This window comes from Melitaea cinxia, chromosome 26 (genome assembly GCF_905220565.1).
Source record: "Melitaea cinxia chromosome 26, ilMelCinx1.1, whole genome shotgun sequence".
NCBI lineage: Eukaryota > Metazoa > Arthropoda > Insecta > Lepidoptera > Nymphalidae > Melitaea > Melitaea cinxia.
In genome coordinates this window covers 9,636,515-9,659,631 of record NC_059419.1, presented here as the reverse complement: position 1 = coordinate 9,659,631, position 23,117 = coordinate 9,636,515, and the positions used below count along the sequence as shown (strand labels likewise).

Here is a 23,117-nt window from a genome sequence, read left to right as displayed (position 1 = left end):
TTCAATTTGTATTAAAGTAGTGGCATTTTTTCGAAAAATTGCAAATTCTGAAAATTTGTTCCTCTTTCTCCATGTAGGAGAAGGATTCTAGCTTAATCCACCACGCTGCTCCACTGCGGGTTGGCGGATATTTTTCCTACTATGAGTAACGATCGCTATCAGGTATGTATGACAACAGCCGGGAACGACGGCCTAACATGCTTTCCGAAGCACAGTGAGGAGACCCACAAGGACAGACTAGAATCCAAACAAGAAAGGAATATTTATACAAATACAAATATCCATCTCGAGCGGGATTCGAACCCACAAACCGTCGGTGTTTTAGGTGACTACACACACACCACTACACCAGAGTGCCTGGTGCGAGTTTTATTCACAGAAACATGACAGAAACGCGTTTATACGTGAAGGTTATTTTGCATGGGAATTTAAACCGTGCAGCCTAGACGATAAAGAGTAGTATACGATGCAATCGATACAGAGTCATCTAGCGGCAAACGCGAGAACTAGGTTGAAATCCCGAATTTCCCATACAAAATGAAGTTAAAATTTACGCCCGTTATTGCGAGACGGATTAAACAAAACTTGCACTAGGCACTCAGAGCGGTTGTTTGTTTTATAATATGATTATTACAAGATATGAACTGATTGTGCTGTGTGGCTACGGCACTAAAGAATTTAGCCACCCCATCTCTTCCCGTGGGTGTCATAAGAGGCGACTAAGGGATAACAAGGTTCCACAACCACCTTGGAACTTAAGAAGCCGACCGATGGCGGGATAACCATCCAAATGCTGGCTTTGAAACACACAGACCGAAGACGGGCAGCAGCGTCTTCGGTGCGACAAAGCCAGCCCTGCGGTCACCAACCCGCCTGCCCAGCGTGGTGACTATGGGCAAAACACATGAGTTCACGTTCTTTTTGGCGTAAACTTGTGGAGGCCTATGTTCAGCAGTGGACTGTATAGGCTGTAATGATGATGAACTAAATATCTTTATATTTACAAAATTGAAATGTGAATAAATGTTCACTATTTATGAAATCTGTTAATGATTTTGACTATTTCCCATTGATCTTGGCTATTTGCCAACATAACTGTTCTTAATAATAATAATTAAAGTAACTTACAGCATACATAATATCCGTCCAACCTTCTAAAGTAATACATTGGAAGACAGTGAGCATTGAATAGCCGATGTTGTCAAAGTTCGTGATGCCAAAGTTCGGTCCCTCCCAATAGTCGTGGCAGACCTGGCCCGCCTCGCACTGGTTGCCGATGTCTGGGTCTCGCGAGCAAGCCGTTGGATCATCGACTATTTTGCCTAAAAAATAATAATATTGATTCTAATTGTCAAAAAGGTAAAGAGACTAGTTTATTATTTATTTATTGCATAGCTAAATAAATAATAAATTGTATTTGCTGGCAAACGAAAAAAAAACCGACTTCAATAACATCGACAAGTAATAGAATGTAGGTAGACGAAAAAATAGTCAAGTTAATACGCATTATCAAAGATTACGCCAAAAGTGGTAATCAGATCTCGATGAAATTTAAATGTGACCACATGATAAACATCGGCTTTCGATTAAATTGAAAATCATCAAAATCCGTACACCTAGTATAAAGTTATGCGGATTTTCGATGGTTTCCCTCGATTTCTCTGGAATCCCAAGTGGTTTCCTTATCATGGTACCACACCTAAGTTATCTCCTTTCCAACAAAAAAAGAATTATCAAAATCGGTTCATAGACGACGAAGTTATCCCAGAACATATGAGTTTTTTGTTGTTGCCACTGTGTAATAAGGCTGCCTTATTGCATATTCTGTAGTGATTCAATCTAAAATATGTAATACAAAATAAAGTATAAAAGTTTAATAGTTCATTACTTAAAGACTGATAAAGATGAATACTAGTTACGTTAAAAGTATTAATACGATTAATTACGATATCGAGCGGACTTTATAGAAGTATTTAATGTCAGTTTTATAATTCAGTACACGATATAGAAAAATAGGCTTTATTTATTATTTGTATTAAAAAATCAAAAATAGCTCAAAATCAAATTTCCGGTGATAGTTTAAATTACATAAATATTATGAAAAATTACTTTTGAAAGTACTGGTATACTTACCGGTAGCATTAAAGAAGCAAGCGTCATGAAGGACGCCAGAGAACAGCTCCAAGCCAATGATAGCGTAGATGATGATGACGAACAGCACGAGGAACGCAATGTGGAACAGCGGGACCATGGCTTTGAGGATCGAGTTCAATACGATTTGGAGACCTGAAAGTAAAAAAGTTTTATAATGCTTACGAGTATCATTGACTCTGCTCCGCATCAAGGTAATAGTTTCGATTCTCGCTCTAAATGTAAAATTAAAAAAATATATAAGTAGTTAAGTAAAACTAGTTGAGTATAATAAAATATATTTATGTACTTATATTCAGCAACTGTCGTTTTTTAAAGAAAAGATCTAACGTATAACTTTTCATGTTTTTAATTAAGATTTGAGAAGCAATGTCTACTCACTTGGTACTCCTGACACCAAACGCAAAGGTCTCAGAACTCTGAAGGCTCGTAACGCTTTCACATCGAACAGATCTTTAGATATATATTGAAGAATTTGACTGAGGATTCTGTAAAATAATATATAGTAGGTGAGCCGAACTAAAGACGGACTTCACCCATCTGCTTAATGGATGAACATTATTTTACATTTATTTTAGTATATTAGAAGAATAATCGCTAAAAGATTGACTAAAAATTCCAGGCCAGGCTTTATACTTCAAAATTGAAAAATTATGTGTTATTTAAAATGCACCTACGATTTAATACCTACCGACAGTGTAAGCCTGTAAAAAATGCAAACGTGGGATTACTTATTATTTTCCTGGCATAACTACTGGAATGGCAGGTATTAACAAGCATATTATACATGTTCTAGTTACTTTTACCTACATGTTTAATAAATAAATCTTACATCAAAATAAATGCCTATTCATTGCGAATACGATGACATCTTAGATGACATTAAACATACTAAAGATGATAGTTATTAAATTTTTATCCATCAAACAAATAGGTGAAGATAAAGTCCATACCAGACAGTATCTTCGACTAGTACGAAATAATAAGTCATTAGATCCCAAAAAAGAGAGCCAGGGTGTCTAAGACAACTATCACCCTATTACTATACTTTCTATAATAGATAAAATAGTTGAAAAAGTTATTTCAAAACATATTCACTCCTTCTATAAAGATCACAATATAATAAATAAATAATTTGGGTTTCAATCAAGTTAGAGCTCTGACAAATTACTCTCAAATTTTACGGATAATATTTATAAATAACTTAATGCAAAAAAAACCACGTTCTGGTAGTATTTATTGACTATAGTAAAGCCTTTGACACGCTAAAATATGACATTCTTATCGAAAAACTTAATGAGTATGGTATACAGAGCCTTAAATATCTTAATAATTAGATCATATGTGATGAAGACTGGCAATATTATCAGTAAAAACGTACGAGTATTAGATGGAATAGCGCAGTGCTTCGTACTTGGCCCATTGCATTATATAACCTATGTAAATGATGTCGTCAACCTAATATATAACTCGTGGGAGGAGCTGGCACAACATAGGAAAGGATCCAATATGCAATATAAATGAATAATGCAAATAGCAAGCCTAGATTCTAAGCGCGAACAACGGAAGCCCGTCCTAAGCCCTCCTACGACTACACATACAATAAAGACGGGCAACTATACTGTTTCTCTTGCAGCCGAACGTTCAAGACAAAGTTTGGCTTCGCCAGTCATGTCAGAGCGCACGTCAGGTGCTAACAGCGGGTCGCTGTAGACGGAAACGTCTTGGAGGACATCATATAACTGTGAAATTTACCAGATTGCTGACGACGCCTGTTTTGTAGCAGCAAATAACAATCTAGATGCAGCTCTGAGAGACAAACAGATTTCACCCTGTTGTTAAAGTGGTCTCATGATGTAGGACTTTTTTTAAATGCCGATAAAACGAAATTCATGTACATCAGTTCTACCCAAACTAGGAAATCACATAACAATTAAAAACTAATAGCACACAGTCACTAATGTCTACATGCTAACCTCCACAACTGTTCTTGTAAGGCGGTTGAAATAGTCAATATACAAAAATATCTAGCACTTATAATTGGCGATCGACTAAAATGGACTGAACATATTGATCACGTATGTGATAAGCTGCGTACTATATTGGCTAAAATAACTTTAATTAAAAGAAAAATCCCATATAAAATTCTATTAAACCTATATAAAGCTTTAGGCGAAGCAATTATATTTTACTGTCTAAGTAGCTACGGTAGAACAGTAAATCCAACCTTAATACAATATATAATTTGCAAATAAGAATTATGAAAGCTATAATACCTAAAGAAATTACAAATAAGAATTATGAAAACTGTAATGCCTAAAAAAAATAAAACCTATTACGAAAATGATTATCACGAGCTCTCTTATTATTGTAACATAATACCAATACATGATCACGTTAAACACACTTTCCAACTTAACTAAAAAATGAAATTACAAAAACAAATATAAAATATAAATTAAAACAATATTTCTTATCGTTAATAAAAATAATCATTAAATAATATCCTTCAATGTAAATCACCCCGAGTGTATCCACAAGTTGCTGCGACTGTATAATTTTGTGATTGGTTGATTTACAAATCCCTCCAACTACCCTCCAAGTTTAATAAAACTTGGAGGTAATTGTGTAAAAATGTTGATCGTATTGTTAACTAATTATGCTATTGACTTATTTTTGATATAGTGAGCGTACGATGTCGAATGCCGATGTGCGGATAAATCAACGATGATTTTTTCACACCATTGAATACTAATGTTTTTAGTTAAGATTCTTTGTATTTTAAATAAATAAATAATCCAATATAATTTTAAATTGCAATAACAAATATGATAAATTGTTGACGTCTTCAAATGCTTCGAGACGTACATAAACGTACGTCAACTCCGTCTCGCGAACTGAGTTTAAGCCTCAGAACGATTACTGTGGTATGTATATATATATATATATATATATATATATATATATATATATATATATATATATATATATATGGTAGTATGTAATTAATTGTAATTAATTTTAACTCTTAACTGAGGTGGGGCACAACAGGAAATACCCTGCTAAAAATCTGCAGCACCCGACTGGGGAAGTAGGTACCTAGACCTAACAGAAGATCACAGCTAAATACTACTGCTTTCAAGCAGTGTTGTGTTCCTGTGGTGAGTAAGGTGACCAGAGCTTCTGAAGGGATCGGGGTAGGTTGGCAACGCATTTGTGATGCTTCTGGTTTTGCAAGGTTACGGGATTTATATCGATTCTTTAGGAGTCAAATCAGAAAATAATATTATTGTGTATTAAAAGTGGAAAATCAAGCTTTTATTTTAAATGCACTAGAAAGAAAAGAACAAAATAAACTTTTCCTTTAAAATTTCTACTATCAACATTTAATATCATCACACAATTTATATGATATGAAAGCTTTCGTGAGCGATTAAAGCGATTCGAGTACTCGTATTTACTTAGTTTCAAAATTATAAAAATGAAAATCAATTCGATCAAATTATTTAATTTACTTGTTGATCTACATTTGTCATATATTTTTCAAAATTGAGTTGCTAGATTCCATCCTACCATACATACAAGCATACATATCTACATGCATACAAACATACATTGCAAGTTAAAGAAAAGCTTTTATAAAACTTAGCTTCAGCTTTTTGTGGTTGGTTGGAAATTTCTCTTTCTATCAAAATGTGAACTTTCAAGAATGTGCCTTAGATAACATCTATATATTTTCTGCATAATCAAAATCAATTAATCGTTCTAAAATGTATCTTGTTTTTTTGTGGAATAAAGTTTGATAAATAAAAAAAAATTAAAAAAAAAATCATAAGATACATATAGTATACAAATATATATTAAAAAAATTGAATTTCTAAAATCTCATACATCTGAAACATATAAAATACAAACTGCAAATCGAATCAGCGTCATCGCTTTGAAACTAATCAACTAATCTTCGGTCCAGAGCCTCGCCTTATTCAATTACGGCCTCATAATGTTGATCTAATCTTTTATATTTAAGAATAAGACGAGACTATCCCTATTTATTTTATTTTGAAGTAATATTATAAGAATAAATACTTAAATTATGTATGAAATCATAAATTATTTTGGTGACTACAATGTCTGAGTCAGCCGTGATGATTTATAGTTTTTAATAAAATTTTACTTAAGAATAAAGTATAGCGTTGATCTGTTTATTGTGGTTAGTGTACAAGGTAACTGGCATTTACGACCTTGCTGAAAAAGTTCAGAAAATAACAATAATGATAACTACAAAAAGTTTAAACCGACACTTTCTATCTATATATCACTTCACGATTTTTTTACAGCCTATGATCTGTTCTATTAAAGCAGATTAATAACAAAATGTATTCTTGGAATCGATATGGTAGATTATAAATGTCAAATCTCTACCAACATTTCGTATGTTATTATGCTTATAATGTGAGTGTAAACTATAAGATAAGTGATTAATTTTTATTGTTTATTCTCCAAGATAAACTATTTTTATACAACTTGATCGGCAAACAAGCATACGGGACCGTAGCTTATAGACGGTTGCAACACCAGAAGCATAACAAATGCATCGCCGACCCTACCCCCAATCCCAGGAGGTCTGGCCACCTCACTCGCCAACACAATACTGCTTGAGAGCAGCTATTTCGCTGTGATCTTCTGTAAAGTCAAGGTACTTCCTCGGTTGGGCTACACAGGTTTTGAGCAGGATATTTCCTGCCATGCCCCACTTCAGTTAAAGAGATAATGCAAACAAAACAAAAACAAATAGCTGAGTGTTATTTGTACTACTAATTGGTGGCTTTGTGAATGATATCAATCTCTACCAGGCAACTGAATTGCGGGGGACGTTAGATTAGTAACTATGGTATAAACTTACAATAACAAGACAGAATAAATATGTATTTATACTCGTATTTGTTCTGGACGCCTTATTTTGGTCCCTTCAATAGTCGTAACATGCCTAGCCTGCCTATTAATTACGCATATAGGTTTTTTTTCTCTTTCAGATGATACATGTCTTCACGCTATCACAATATACTAACCCAATAGTGACAATCGTGAAATCGAGACTGTTCCACGTATTCCTCAGATAAGCACCAGGATGAAACAGGAAACCGTACGCGATGATCTTCATAACGCACTCCCCTGTGAATATTGCCATGAATATCCATTCGACTTTTTCCTGAAATTAAAAGTAAATGAGAATTTTTACGGTTCAAGATTTCCGTGTTTTTGTATAATTTTACACAAGGATTAATTTCAGCTCCCTGTACTCTTAAATAATTTCTTTTCGTCGTATGTTACAATACGTGTGGGTCTCCCCACCGTGCCTCGGAGAGCACGTTAAGCCGTCGGTCCCGGTTGTTATAATGTACACCTGATAGCGATCGTTACTCATAGTAGGGAATATATCCGCCAATCCGCATTGGAGCAGCGTGGTGGATTAAGCTCTGATCCTTCTCCTAAATGGGGAAAGAGGCCTATGCCCAGTAGTGGGATATTACAGGCTGAAGCGTATGTTACAATACATGTTATTAGGGATAAATCAAAAATTACTTGTCACATTTTGCTCAATTTTTTTTCGAGATCACACGACAAATGCCAGTTTTAAAATAAAAAATAATTATCCAATGGTAAGTAAGTCGTGTCGTAAGAGGCGACTAAAGAATAACACAGTTCCACTACCAACTTGGAACTTATAAAGCCGACCGATGGCGAGATAACCATCCAACTGCTGGCTTTGAAATACACAGGCTAAAGACGGGCAGCAGCGTCTTCGGTGCGACAAAGCCAGCCCTGCGGTCACCAACCCGCCTACCCAGCGTCGTGACTATTCGGAAAACACATGGGTTCGCGTCACTTTTGGCACGAAACTATATCCAGCAATGGACTCCGATAGGCTGAAATGATGATGATGATGATGAAGTAAATTTCATCAGATAACACATAAAAATACACTCGAATCGGGAAACTTCAATTTTTTTTTCAAACTTGGTCAAAAAGAGCTTAGTACAAAACTACATCATGCTATTTATTTTGCTTATCCACATTAAATTTCAGATCAGCAGTTCTAAGACAGCCTACTGTTTATTGGCTAGGAACAGACTGGCATAAAATTCAGCATTGACAAATTTCGTTGGAATCAATAGGTTGCATTTTGCAGTGATCCTACTTTCTGGTTAAAGGGTTTTGAGTTCGATTCCCGCCCCGAGTTCTGGTGTAATATATATTTATTTATATACGTTCGATTCACGTGCACCTTTGTTATAAAAAATATGAGTATCTATATCAGCCTAAAATATAAATAAACATTAATTTGTCTACCGTAGGAAGGGACGTACGTTGTGGGTATGTAAAAAAATGAAATCATTACCAATACCTTAACAATAGTTACTAAACCTACAAGAAATATAACCATATTGGAGTTATAGCGACATGGGAGAAATATTCCTTTGATTTGATAGAGTGCTTACCAATATTAGGTTCGTGTTGTTTGTGTCCCCCGCAGGATAGGGGGTGAAGACAGCTAGCGCTATACAGTTCGCGAAGATAGTAGTCAATATCATATATTCGAAAGGTCTGATAGCATTTTAGGAAATGTATTTTCATTATATTATACAATCATAACATATTTTTGATTCTGGTCCGACTATTCTTCTTTGTGTGTTTCCCCACTGCGCCTTGGAGAACACATAACGCTGTTGGTTCCTCGTGTTACCATAAAAACCTGATATATAGATATTATTTCTCATACTAATTATAGAGAAATAATGGACCCACGCTATTGCAGCGTGGTAGATTAAGCTTCTTTTTCTAAATGGAGAAAATCGCCTTTGCACAGCAATGGGACGGTACATCCAAAAAAAGGGACCCGAATAAGACAGAATTTTTTTTTTTTTTTTCGTAATAAAGCTTACTATGATGTGAATTTAGACATCATACTAAAGAGGCCATTTAGATGATCAAATGCGTTCGTTTGTATTGAGATATTATTCCAATAATATACAATCTAGTAAAGAAAGATGTGATTATTTTCTTTCTTTGTAGATAAACTCAAAAAGCACTGAACAGATTTTAAAAACTCTTTTACAGTTAAAAAAAGATTGTTATTTCACACTGACACTACGCTAAAACTCGTGACAAAGGCTATGTTATAACGGCAGCTAAGATACCATAATCCACGTATGCGCTGCCACGGGCAGAAAGCTTGGACAACATTTTTTATATTAAGTACATTGTTAACTTTCTGTTGGATTTCGTGGCAGTCCTTCTCAACGAAATCTCCGCTTGGAACTAGCCACAGTTTCTTAAGAATTTGAAGTTAATTTTATATAAATATTGTCACAAAATAGTATTTTAAATTCTACGATAAAGTACATAACCTGTCCATTTTGTCACAGCACTATTACAGAGATCAAGGCTAAACGTGAGCTACGGCCTGTGATCGCATCGTGACATAAATAGCATCTTAAGATATTTATAACTAAGTTAACCCAGTGGAAGGGACACGTGGATTAACTCAGAATGATGTGAATTAGATCTAAAAGAAGTGGGTGCAAATCAATAGAACAAATTGAAGTAGACGTGGGGTTAGCAATGCTGAGATATCGATTGCTGAAATTTTAAGATATCGTCAGGAAATTTGTAGAAAAAACTCTAATACCGAATACCGTACTGCAGTAATGCCGTAGAAATTTCGGGATAAAATAGCTGATGTTATTCGTCTAGCTGTAGAACTAATTTTCATTATATACAGTTAAGTAGTTTCTGTGTGTACCGTGTGGCTACGGTACTAAAGAATATAGCCACCCCCTCTCTTCCCGTGGGTGTCGTAAGAGGCGACTAAGGGATAACACAGTTCCGCTACCACCTTGGAACTTAAAAAGCCGACCGGCGGCGGGATAACCATCCAACTGTTGGTTTTGAAATACACAGGCCGAAGACGGGCAGCAGCGTCTTCGGTGCGACAAAGCCAGCCCTGCGGTCACCAACCCGCCTGCCCAGCGTGGTGACTATGGGCAAAACACATGAGTTCACGTTATTTTTGGCGTAAACTTGTGAAGGCCCATGTCCAGCAGTGGACTTTATAGACTGTAATGATGATGATGAAGTAGTTTCTGTGTAAAAATAACAAACTCCCATTGATGCTCACAAACTTCCGCATTTGTATTATTAACAGAATTATGCAATACCCATTTATGTTATGGAAAGATAACCCTTCATATATTCAACAAAATAATTAAACGCTCCACACTCGATGGCCCTAGTAGGATTTTCTGATGTTTCCGGAGTCCGGAAACACATAAAATACACAAACACAAACGCCTAGACCACTAGACTAGTTTATCATGTGCGGGGATCGAATTCGCGACCGCAAACGCAACAATCAGTGCCAGTGCTGTGACATTTCTGAATTGCTTAACTCACCTTGACACGTGTTTCCATGTGTACCTTTACTGACATTTTTTTTCGCCAGGATACATCTATACTACAAAGAATTACCACTATTGTATAGCCAAAAAAAATCCCCCTTCTATTTTTGAAGAGAAATGTTTTGTAAAGGATACTTCCATTCCACTATGGCATAGCATAATTTTCTTAAAGGGTTTTTCAGGCCAAGGCACAGTAGACTTCTCTTTGGCTTCTCAGGCTGAGGCTTGCCTCGCGGCCGTGCTTGCTTCCGAGGTTGTGGTATCGCTGCCGGTTGCCCGGTATCCGGGACTTCTGTGTCTGGCGTCGTAGCTCCAGCTATTTGTGTTTGGTCCGCCATTTTTATCTGCAACGATCAAAGTTGGATTAATTTTATTTATTTGTTATTGTCTTAATTTTTTTTTTTTTTTTAGAAAACTTATGGATTGGAATATTTATTTAGGTATATAAAAAGTAATAAGGCTTATTACTATAATAATACATACGACCCCTTTCTGCTATGATATAAATCAATAAATAAATATCTACAAAATACACACACGGTCGTCTATTCCTAAAGTAAGCAAATTAATGGTTGTGTTATAGGTAACAACCGACTGGTATACCTACATTTTTTTTTTCGATAAACATACTTATAAATAATACATATATGAATATATAAATAAATATTTATATTACACCTAGACTCAGAGTGGGAATCGAACCCACAACCCTCGGAGCAGAAAGCAGGGTCACTACAAACTGCGCCAACGGGCTAGTCAAAAAAATCGTATACGTAAAAACATCACAGTAGAAAACGAAACAATTCGGTTTAGATTAATTGATTCTTTCAAGAGTCATTTAATTGTCTTTAATTTTATTAATTACTAGCTGTGCCAGCGACTTTGTCCGCGTGGAATGTAACAAAAAAGTTATTGTTCAGTTCATAGAGTTATAAAATAAATTAATTTCTAAAATAAAAATATAGCCTAAGTTACTCCTTACTAGCTATATATATTACTCAGCTATCTGTGAAAGTCCCGTCAAAATCGGTCCAGCCGTTTCAGAGATTAGCCGGAACAAACAGACAGACAGATAGACAGACATCCAGACAAAAATTGCAAAAAATGTTATTTTGGTATATGTACCGTGTATAAATCCATATGTATTTAGTAAAAAACGGTTATTTTAATATTACAAACAGACATTCTAATTTTATTTATTTATATAGATTACTAGCTGACCTGGCGAACTTCGTATCACCTTATTCTTTTCTGAATAATAACATAATATATCAAAATAAAATATAGCCTATCTTTTAAGTTGGATCAAACTGCACACGGTGTTCAAATTTGATTAAAATCGGTTAAGTAGTTTAGGAGTCCATTGAGGACAAACATTGTGACATGAGATTTATATATATTAAGATTTTCTATTCGTCGAAAAATTTAACTATGCTTTATAATTGTAAAGTTTCCGTGAAAATGTAAAACCTTGTAACTGTAAAGTTTCTGTTAAAGTGTAAAAACCTTACATAATCGAAAAACTCACATCAACTTAAAATATATATATAGAATACTAGCTGTGCCTGCGGCTTCGCCCGCGTTGAAATCAGTGTGTCACAAAGTTTTCCAGGCAAACTTCCAGTGAAACTCTCATCAAAATCGGCTTAGCCGTTCAGTAGATTTTGAGGGAATCGATCACATACACTTTTGGGGACTTTGTTTTATAATACACCAACTGTTGCCCGCGACTACGACTACGATCAAGATGTTTATCGCAAATTATTTTTTTATTTCAGTCACTTAAAATGCTTATCACGCTGAGTAACTTTTGAAAAGACACAATTTAGTATAATTTAATAGTTATTTTTATAAAACCTCCCTATACACCACATTTTTAGTTTTATTTTCAGGCTGCAGTATAACATATCAGGCGAACTTATAGCTACTGTATATGTCTCATACAAACTATCAACCCCAATTAAACCCCCTTAGCGGTGGAATATCGCAAAATCCGTTCTTAGCGGAAGTCTACTAACTATAATCTATCTCCCTGCTAAATTTCATCTTTGTCCATCCTAGATGGATGGATCATCCAGCGGTTTTTGAGTTCTCGTGATGAGTGAGTCAGTGACCTTTCTATTATATGTATATATATATTATATATAAAACCGAAAGGTCACTCATCACGAAATCTCCGAGACTATAACACCTACAAACTTGAAATTTGGCAGGTAGGCTCCTTATATGACGTAGACATCCTCTAAGAACGGATTTTACCAAACTCGACCCTTAAGGGGGTAAAACGGGGGTTGGAAATTTGTATAAAAGTCCTATGTTTTTGAAGTAAGAGGCTTGAAATTTAAAAATATTTTAATTTCCATTTGTTTTCTAAAAATACATTATTTGGACACCTTTTCACCATCTGTAGAGTATAAATTTCAAGTCTCTTACTTCAAAAACATAGGTCTTTCGTACAAACTTCCAACCCCCGTTTTACCCCCTTAGGGGTCGAGTTTCGTAAAATTCCTTCTTAGCGGATGTCTACGTCCTATAAAAAACCTACCTGCCAATCATTACAGCCTATACAGTCCACTGCAGGACACAGGCCTCCACAAGTTCTGTTCTTATTCTGTTCTATTCTATTCTATTCTGTTCTGTTCTGATCTGTACTGTTCTATTCTGTTCTATGCTGTTCTATTCTGTTCTATTTTGTTCTCTATTCTGTTTAGTTTTGTTCTATTCTGTTCTATGCTGTTCTATTCTGTTCTATTCAGTTCTGTTCTATTCTATTTTGTTCTCTATTCTGTTTAGTTTTGTTCTGTTCTGTTCTTTTCTGTTCTCTACTATTCTATTCTCTACTGTTCTGTTCTGTTCTATTCTGTTCTATTCTGTTCTCTTCTGTTCTATTCTGTTCTTATTCTATTCTATTCTGTTTTATTCTGTTCTGTTCTTATTCTGTTCTATTCTATTTTGTTCTATTCTTTTCTGTTCTATTATGTTCTGTTCTTATTCTGTTCTATTCTATTCTGTTCTGTTCTCTTTTATTCTGTTATGTTCTATTCTGTTCTGTTCTATTCTATTCTGTTCATTTCTGTTCTATTCTGTTCTTATTCTGTTCTATTCTTTTCTGTTCTATTCTGTTCTATTCTTTTCTGTTCTTATTCTGTTTTATTCTGTTCTGTTCTATTCTATTCTGATCTATTCTGTTCTATTCTGTTCTATTCTGTTCTATTCTGTTCTGTTCTTATTCTGTTCTATTCTAATCTGTTCTATTCTGTTCTGTTCTGTTCTATTCTGTCCTATTCTGTCCTATTCTGTCCTATTCTGTTCTATTCTGTTCTCTTCTATTCTATTCTGTTCTGTTCTTATTCTGTTCCATTCTATTCTATTCTGTTCTATTCTATTCTGTTCTATTCTGTTCTATTCTATTCTGTTCTATTCTGTTCTATTCTGTTCTCTTCTGTTCTATTCTGTTCTATTCTGTTCTTATTCTATTCTGTTCTGTTCTATTCTATTCTGTTCTATTCTGTTCTGTTCTATTCTGTTCAGTTCTTATTCTGTTCTATTATATTCTGTTCTATTATATTCTATTCTATTCTATTCTGTTCTATTCTATTCTGTTCTGTTCTATTCTATTCTGTTCTGTTCTACTCTATTTTGTTCTTTATTCTGTTTATTTTTGTTCAAATTTCAAGTCTCTTACTTCAAAAACATAGGACTTTCATACAAACTACCAACCCCCGTTTTACCCTCTTAGAGATCGAGTTTTGTAAAATCCATTCTTATGTTTACGCCATATAAGGAACCTACTTGTAGATTTTAAATTTGTAGCTGTTATAGTTTCGGAGATTTCGTGATAACTGAATCAACCTACCATCCCCCGCTTTAACCCCAAAAGGGAGTTGATTTCTAAAGATAAATTATTTGGACACCTTCTCATCTTATATAGAGCATACATTTTAATTTTCAAGTCTCTTACTTCAAAAACATAGAACTTTCATACAAACTTCCAACCCCCGTTTTACCCCCTTAAGGGTCGAGTTTCGTAAAATCCGTTCTTAGCGGATGTCGACGTCCTATAAGGAGTCTACCTGCCAAATTTCAATTTTTTTAGTGTTATAGTTTCGGAGATTTCGTGATAAGTGACCTTTCGCTTTTATATATGTATAGATAGATAGACTAGCGGACCCGACAGTCTGTCAAAAAGATTTGGAATGTGGCAGTTTTTTGTTCCTACCTATTTTATAGTCGGCGCAAAAAATTCTGCTGAACAGAACCGTCACCCTGATGATAGGGTGGTGTGTGAGGTTCAGCTCGGGTGACCAAAGTATCTTCGCTTCCACGAACTTTGGCCACCGTTCTGTGACCCACTTAAAAACCCCGACTGGGATGTCTGCTAGAGTGCTTCAAACTAAGAGGCGAACTTAGGGTTCAAACCTGATTGGAAAATAATCTAAAGGGACAGTGGGAACCTAAAGGTGACAAATATTTAAAAATTGTGTGCCTCAATACTATGTTATTGAGTTAGACGGGTTATTAACCGACGTGATTGTATTTAAGAGTGGTGCAAGTCTACGTCACAGAACGCGTGACGCGACGTGCCCGATCGCGCCGATTTGGCCTGATCGTGACGTGATATTAAATTAATAATTAAAGATAATAAAACCCTTTTTTAACGCGATTGAAAAGTAATGCATTTTATATCGCGTGCCGAAACTAAATGAAAAGAAATAATATCGCGAAGCCAACCAAAATAAAAATCAGCTAATGATCTATAGCTCTTACAATATTTGACTATTCAATTTGGTCGGGTTCGCGATATTATCACTTTTGTTGAGTTTCGGAACGCGACGTTAGATCGTCCAACGCGAACACGCACACTGTTTTGATAGATATGATTGAATTTGACCTTTTTGCAGCGATAATAAAGTGTAAATTGACTCTTTGACGTTAGGAAGACTCCTACGTTGCTTAGACTTAGTGAGTGTAATTTAATATGAACTTTATTGAATAGCAATAAAGTTCAAATTGACTCTACATTTTAGTTAGAAAACGTTAGTATGGAAAAAAGGGCTGTTCTTAGGGTTTTCCTGGAAATTATTCGATTTTTTCTCGCCGTTAAAACCATCCTTGGACTTCAACGAACATTTGAAAAAAAGAATTTTTAAAATTGGTCGTTGTTGAGTCATGCGCTTACTAACATATTTTGCGATTTATTTTTATATTATAGATATTAAAAAAAAATATTTCGAGTCTTCATTTTGCCCGCTAAAATAAATCTCATAATGATAAAAAGTAAAATAAAAATCATTTATTTCTATAAACTCTTTTACAATTCATCGCCGAGTCTTCCCAATAAGTAGTCAGAGACACTTGTATTTGGAACATGGTTATTAAAATCATCTACTTTTTGGAATTTTATATAATTTAAACAAATTAACTATAGTATACTTGAGCAGTTTATTAATATATTGATATATTGTTTCAAATACTAAATTTTACTATGCGGATTACGCTTCAGGTACTGCGATTTTAAAAATATAACGCTGCTATATAAAATGAGGTAGACGATTTTACAGATGGGCGACATCGCACTCTTAGTAATACTGTGTCCTTGATACTATTTCTGTACGAAATTCTAAAAATCGTTTATAGATTTTATCGTAAACACACGCTGACTCTTAGAGACAATTTAAAGTACTCGCATAATAATTGTATTCGATCTAAAAACAACCCGACTTCAATTAAATATGTGATATTAGAATAACACAAAAACGACTTATCAGATCTTATTTATTTTCTAGCTGAACCCGCAAACGTTGTTTTGCCATATATCTTATTAACCCCCTTAATCCTATCCCCTACAACTTAGGGTATGAAAAATAGATGTTGTTCGATTCTCAGACCTACCCGATATGCACACCAAATTTCATGAGAATCGGTCAAGCCGTTTCGGAGGAGTTTAAATACAAACACCGCGACACGAGAATTTTATATATTAGATTTATTTATTCAAGGCTCATCATTCTTCATCTTTTATATATTAGATTTATTTACGCAAGGTACACACACACATAGTGGTAGCGGTATCTAGCGTACATACATTTTGTTACAATGTTCGTGTACTCGCAATTACAGATGAGCACGGCATTTACAATACTGACCCTCGGATAATTAATCAAATAATAATACATATATTTACAATTAGTCACATTTAAATATGATTGTACAATAATGTTAGCGAATTTTCAAAATGTCGCATTTGTTAATTATATTAGTAAAATATAATTATTATATAATATAATTATTATATTTTACTAATATAATTAACAAATTATACAATTTCTTAGGTCTGTAAGACAATGATTAAAAAAAATAGTAATAATAAATATAACAAACACAGAAAACATCAAAAGTGTAACATATTCGATAAATGAACGATTGCAGTTGATTTGATTAGTAATAAAAAACAACAAACGACAATAACAAATATCTAAAATCTCAGAATCGACTATAATACATTACATTACAATTGTTCTAAATCTCGTACAATAGTCAATAAAATAACATGTTCACAAAAGTTTTTAAAAACAAACAATTATTTACAGTCAATTTTCGATGATTTCGTTAATAGTAAGTATAAAAAATAAAATAAAATATAATAAATAATAAAAAAAAAATCTTGCTTAAATTTAAATGAGAACACATGATAAGCACTAGCTTTCAAACTAAATAAAGAATTATTCTAATCTCAGTTAAAAGTTACGAGATACCACACAAAAAAAAACCAGTCGAATTTAGAACCTCCTACCTTGCCTTACTTAAAAATAGAAGAGAAAAACAGAAGGCATTTGAAGATTATTCCTAGATAAATATTTCACCAATAAAATAGTCGTAATAACGACTCCAAAATCTTAAGCTGTGGATATTAAACGATACAAATAATAGGCCATAAAACGTGTCAAGGAAATAATACGATTTGGAAATGTTTACGACTGTGGGGGAGATAATGACACTTACTGTGAAATCAGATGGAAATAAATGATATCAGAGTATATGATGTTTAGAATGTCTGAAATAGAAAAGGTGTAATCTAGTCACTGTTATGCAAAATATAAATTATCTGAATGGGTAAAGATCGGCAAACTCTGATTGGTGGCTGTGATGATGATTTTAAAAGTCTAATTTCACATCTTCAACTAGACTTATTCACATCTCTAATACATATCTTGGACATCAGGACCTACTAAAATCCATTCTAGATTTAACAACTGTATTTGCTCGCTAACGTAAAAAGCCCGACTTCAATTTACAAGTAATATTTCATTTATTTATTTATTCATTTGTTCATATAATGTAGGTAGATGAAAAAATTGGCAATTAAATACGCATTATTAGAGATAGCTCAAAAACTAATCAATAAATATCGATAAAATTTAAATGGAACCATACCACAAACAGCACCCTGAGATTAAAAAAAATCATCAAAAACGATACGCCCAGTAAAAAGTGAAGCATGTTGATAACAGGTAATTACGTCTGAGTCAGGTAAAATCAATTTCCTTTCTACAATTGTATATACATTTAGCAAATCATTGTTATTTATCTCTTAGGCGAGCCACTACAAGTTGGCGCCAATACTTTTATGAAGCAATATAACTGAATCACCCTCTGCACTTAAACGATTGGTTGTAGCAACAATATTATCGGTTACTAAGTGTCAATCTTTTTACTTGACCTCGACATACGAAAACAAGAGTTGGTGAGCAAGATGTAGCAATCAAACTTTGTTATAGTTACTGTTGTAACAACCGTGAAAGGAATAAACACCATTGAGAAAAATAATGAGAAAAGAGAAAAAAAATATAAGTACCCTGGTAAAATGTACATTTTGCGAAAAACTTAGTGCAAAACGAAGCTTGAAATTTTGATAAAATGTATTGATAATCTATATATTAATACGTGAAGCAAAAACCTTGCACCCCTTTTTACGAAAATTGTGTGGATGGCGGAGTATGAAATTTCGTACACTTATAGTTTATATAGAGAAGGAGTGCAGAATGCTAATTTTTTTTTTAAATTATGCATGAAAATATATTAAATCAATAAAAAAAAAATTACACGCACTACACCATGTATTTGACACACGCACGCATATTATACACTTTTGTTGATTGTCAAAGTCTGTATTCAAAATGAAAATTTTTAAAAAAAGGTTCTTTATTTTCATTATTTTTTGGTATTCTTTGATTTAAAATTTTAATTATGGTCGTATTTCGACCTCTGGGCGACCACTAGTAATAATAAAACTTTGACAAAAGATAGAAGATAGTTCTGTACACTGAAGAACAGAAAAGTCTATTGATACGGATTTTAAAACTATTGTTCATGCGTTCGTCTGTCTGAATCTTGATCGGACATCAAAAATATTGAAAAAAATCTTAACAAATAATGGATAGCAATCACGAAGGAATTTGCAAGTACCATATGTTACTGAAATAAATTCAAAATTGGGCATGTTTTATCTTAATATTTATATTTCTTCTGTGCGTATGTTTGTCACTGAACTCCTCCTCAACGGCTGAACCGATTTTTTTAAATTTTGTACGTACATTTCTATGAGTTCATGGATAGCTTGAAAACACAATTGGACCCTGTAGGTGGTAATCGAAATTGGTAGCTGTATTCCGGGCAAAACATCGTCTGCCGGATCCGCTAGTAGTTTACTAGTAATTTGGTAGAATTAACTATACAAACAAGTAACTATTACCTTTGATCACCATTTATAAGATTATGAAAACATTAAAGTTACACCTCATTATTTACAAAGATCTGACGAGAGTATGTAATAGAAACCAGACATGTTGGTAACTGAGCTCATTAATTAATTTGATTTAATTGCTATTAAAACTATAAAGAGATGATTGCGTCAATGACGCGTAGTATGGAGACGAAATCAGACTTTTTTATACTAGGAATGTGGCAAACAAGCCTACGTAAGCGTAATAACTATAAAAAAAAACTATATGTACAATAAAATCATATAAATACTGAATATAATATATATAGGTGCGCACGTATATAATTAAAAAAAATTTTTTTTGCACGCTAGTACTCTTAAGCCCGGTTTCCGAAAGGCTGATCAATGCAGAAATTAACAAATCATCTGTCAAATCTCTTGTTAAGCATGAAATGAGTTGCTAAAAGCATGGTTAACTACTTAATTTAATCATACTGTCAGTTGACATAGCTGTCAAATTTGACTCTGAAATCGTATGTTAACCGCCATTCTGGGTTTCTGAAACGCGAATTAAGCAATAATCATTGATCAAACGTCTGTCAAAAACTCGGTCAACTAATCGGTGTATATCGGCGAATTAACTTAAAGAAAACAATTATTTTCTACTTGAAACTACATTTTGGTTCTTTAAAGGTATGTGAAACATATTTATAACCAAGTTTTATATATGTAATGTATGTTTTATCTTATAATAGTCTACATTTTGGTCTTGATAAACTAAAATTTTTTGTTCTTTGTTGTAGCTTACACAGATGTCTATTATTATTACGAAGAAGATACTGGTCAAAGTTCAATAATAAATATAAACACTTCTGTGCGGTCATCTCTATTATTGACACATTTTAATTGTTAAGTTTTAAATTTGATTACTAACAATATATAAATAATAGGGAATTTAAAAGAAAAGGTCATAACAATATATATCTAAATATACATTTATAGGAACTATTAAAAAAATACTTATAATTATTTAATAACTAAAATTTAAAACAAGCTATTATAATTATAATTACTTTATCATATTTTCATACTACTATTTTCTACTAAACTAATGTTTTTTTTTTTTTTTTAATCAGTACAATATTCTGATGATTTCATTTTTTTTTTTCTAAAGATTCGTCTTATTTTCATGATATTGTTTTTTTTTTTTTTTTTAATAATAAATAATAATAAATAAATAAATAAATATCTTATAACATACATTTTTTGTCATAAATATACAAAGAAATAATAGATATATAAATATATAAATACAAATATTACACCCAGACTCAGACGGGAATTGAACCCGCAACCCGCGGAACAGAAAGCAGGGCCACTACGAACTGCGCCAACGGGCTAGTCGGTTATTGTTTTTAGGAACTATTTTCTTTTATTGTATCTTTCTTAGATGTTTATATGATGCTTTATTAGATGTATGAGTATTATCAGATGTATTAAATAACATCACAACTAACAGTTTCTGTAGATTTTGATACATCACGAATATATAAAATAATATTTAATTATGTTACATGACCACATGTTACAAACCGAATGTCAAATCAAACTAATCGAGGACTAGCTAATTTTGCTGTGAATAACGTTTCAGCAACTCCAGTTGATTTGACATCCGATTTAAATCTAACAGCCGATTAGTAGACCTATACTTTGACAAACGTTTCAGAAACCGGCCGTTAGTATAGAATAGTCTTGGTCAGTGGACTCGCGTCGATTTTTAGAGACCATAAGGCTAGTTCTTAAGTTTTCTAAAGTTGCCGTCAAGTACCGATGAATAACAGAAGCACGGGCATTATAAGCCTGAAAATATATCACTTATATATACAAAAAAAAAACAAGTGTACAATTATACGCCTATGAACGCAAACAATGACGCCGCGTTGGCGCAACGGTTACAGCCATGGATTGTACTTGTTGCGCTGATGGTTGCGGGTTCGATCCCCGCACATGACAAACATTTGTATTGGCCATACAGGTGTTTGCCGTGGTCTGGGTGTTTGTGCAGTCCTTGTGGGTTTCCCCACCGTGCCTCGGAGAGCACGTTAAGCCGTCGGTCCCGGTTGTTACCATGTACACCTGATAGCGATCGTTACTCATAGTAGGGAATATATCCGCCAACCCGCATTGGAGCAGCGTGGTGGATTAAGCTCTGATCCTTCTCCTATGGAGAAAGAGGCCTATGCCCAGTGGTGGGATATTACAGGCTGAAGCGAACGCAATCAATACAGGAGCAGTGCAAGCGCATTGTCAACCCTAACTGAATATGTTATTTTGCATATGTAAGTACCAAGGTATCGAGAATAACAAACAAATAATTGGAATAACAAAAGCACGGGCATTATAAGCCCGTGGATATATATTGTTATATATAAAAAAAGTATATGTTAACGAAAAGCCCAGAGAACTGGAAGAAATGTACAAGAGTACCACGAAAATCAAATCACGTTTTAAATAATATTTAATTTACAAAAACAAACTGAATTAACTGAGTGACTCTCTGTACCCAGATAAACCCGCGAGGTTTTCGTGGTACTTAAATTGCAAAGTATAATGTATTTGTTATGTATTGGCCAAAAAATTGAAAAAAAAAAAACTACACATCCTCCCTAGGAGCTCGGGCAACATTACTCACTACAGAAAAACAACACTACTTTAGAATGGCAGCTCAGTCGAGCTGCGCGAAATTTTTATCAAGATATTTCCTGCTGTGCCCCATTTCAATAATGTGCCCCATTTCAATAATGTGCCCCATTTCAATAAAAATATGTGATTTGAGATGTTTATTTATTTATTATGTCTATTTGGAATCGATTACAAGACGCGCGTCTTTTTTAAATCACAATTAGGTACATTTGCACTTACGATTCAGCCTGTAATATCCCACAGCTGGCCTCTTTCCCCATGCAGGAGAAGGATCAGAGCTTCATCCACCACGCTGCTCTAATGCGGATCGGGATATATTCCCTACTATATGTAACGATCGCTATCAGGTGTACATGACAACAACACTATACGATACTACTAAGATGCATATATCTAAGTATTTTCATCTATCAGTGATCCCGAAGAAAGATTTTTGTTTATGAACGTAGCACGTTGAACCGCGTGTAGGTGTGTTTGTCTAACGATGTGTTTGTGTGAGAATATATAAATAATTGTGATGCGTGTCAGAAGATAAAGGCTATTCGAATATTATTAGACGTTTGTATTGTCTCGACCGCTAGCGGAGTTTATTTACGATTTTATTTCACTAAAATTTATGCGAAAACTTTATTATATGCAATAAAAAAAATCGCGATTATTATTAAACTAGATGTTATATAGCCTTTATTTTTATGGACCGTGTGTTTATTTTGTATAAACTTTAATGAAGCTTCGCGCGCTACGCTTCAGCCTGTAATATTCCACTGCTGGGCATATGCCTTTTTCCCCATGTAGGACAAGGATCAGAGCTTAATTCACCACGTCGCTCCAATGCGGGTTAGCGGATATATTCCTTAATATCAGTAACGATCGTTATCAGATGTACATGATAACAACCGAGACTGATCGTTTAACGTGCTCTCCGAGGCACGGTGGGGAGACCCACAAGGACAGCAAAGACTAATAAACAGGCTTCTAACATAATCTTTCTATTCGAATAAAAAAAAAATCAAAATAAGTAGATTTTACCGAACCGTATAGTTCGGTAAAATCTCCACATGTCGCGTAGAAGAATAAATGGC

The 23,117-nt window shown here is 34.0% G+C and overlaps 1 protein-coding gene across 1 annotated transcript in view; it reads right to left on the bottom strand.

Moving 5' to 3' along the window:
* The window catches only part of LOC123666462 (muscle calcium channel subunit alpha-1-like), a 47,953-nt gene extending 37,005 nt beyond the window's left edge, over nucleotides 1–10,948 (bottom strand). Inside the window, exons 1-6 of the mRNA XM_045600554.1 lie at nucleotides 10,746–10,948; nucleotides 8,652–8,757; nucleotides 7,221–7,360; nucleotides 2,533–2,639; nucleotides 2,134–2,286; nucleotides 1,129–1,322 (exon numbers count right to left, since the gene is read on the bottom strand). Coding sequence (XP_045456510.1) covers nucleotides 1,129–1,322; nucleotides 2,134–2,286; nucleotides 2,533–2,639; nucleotides 7,221–7,360; nucleotides 8,652–8,757; nucleotides 10,746–10,948 — 903 coding nt within the window. The remainder of the gene's footprint in view (nucleotides 1–1,128; nucleotides 1,323–2,133; nucleotides 2,287–2,532; nucleotides 2,640–7,220; nucleotides 7,361–8,651; nucleotides 8,758–10,745) is intronic.
* Nucleotides 10,949–23,117: the final 12,169 nt, after the last annotated feature.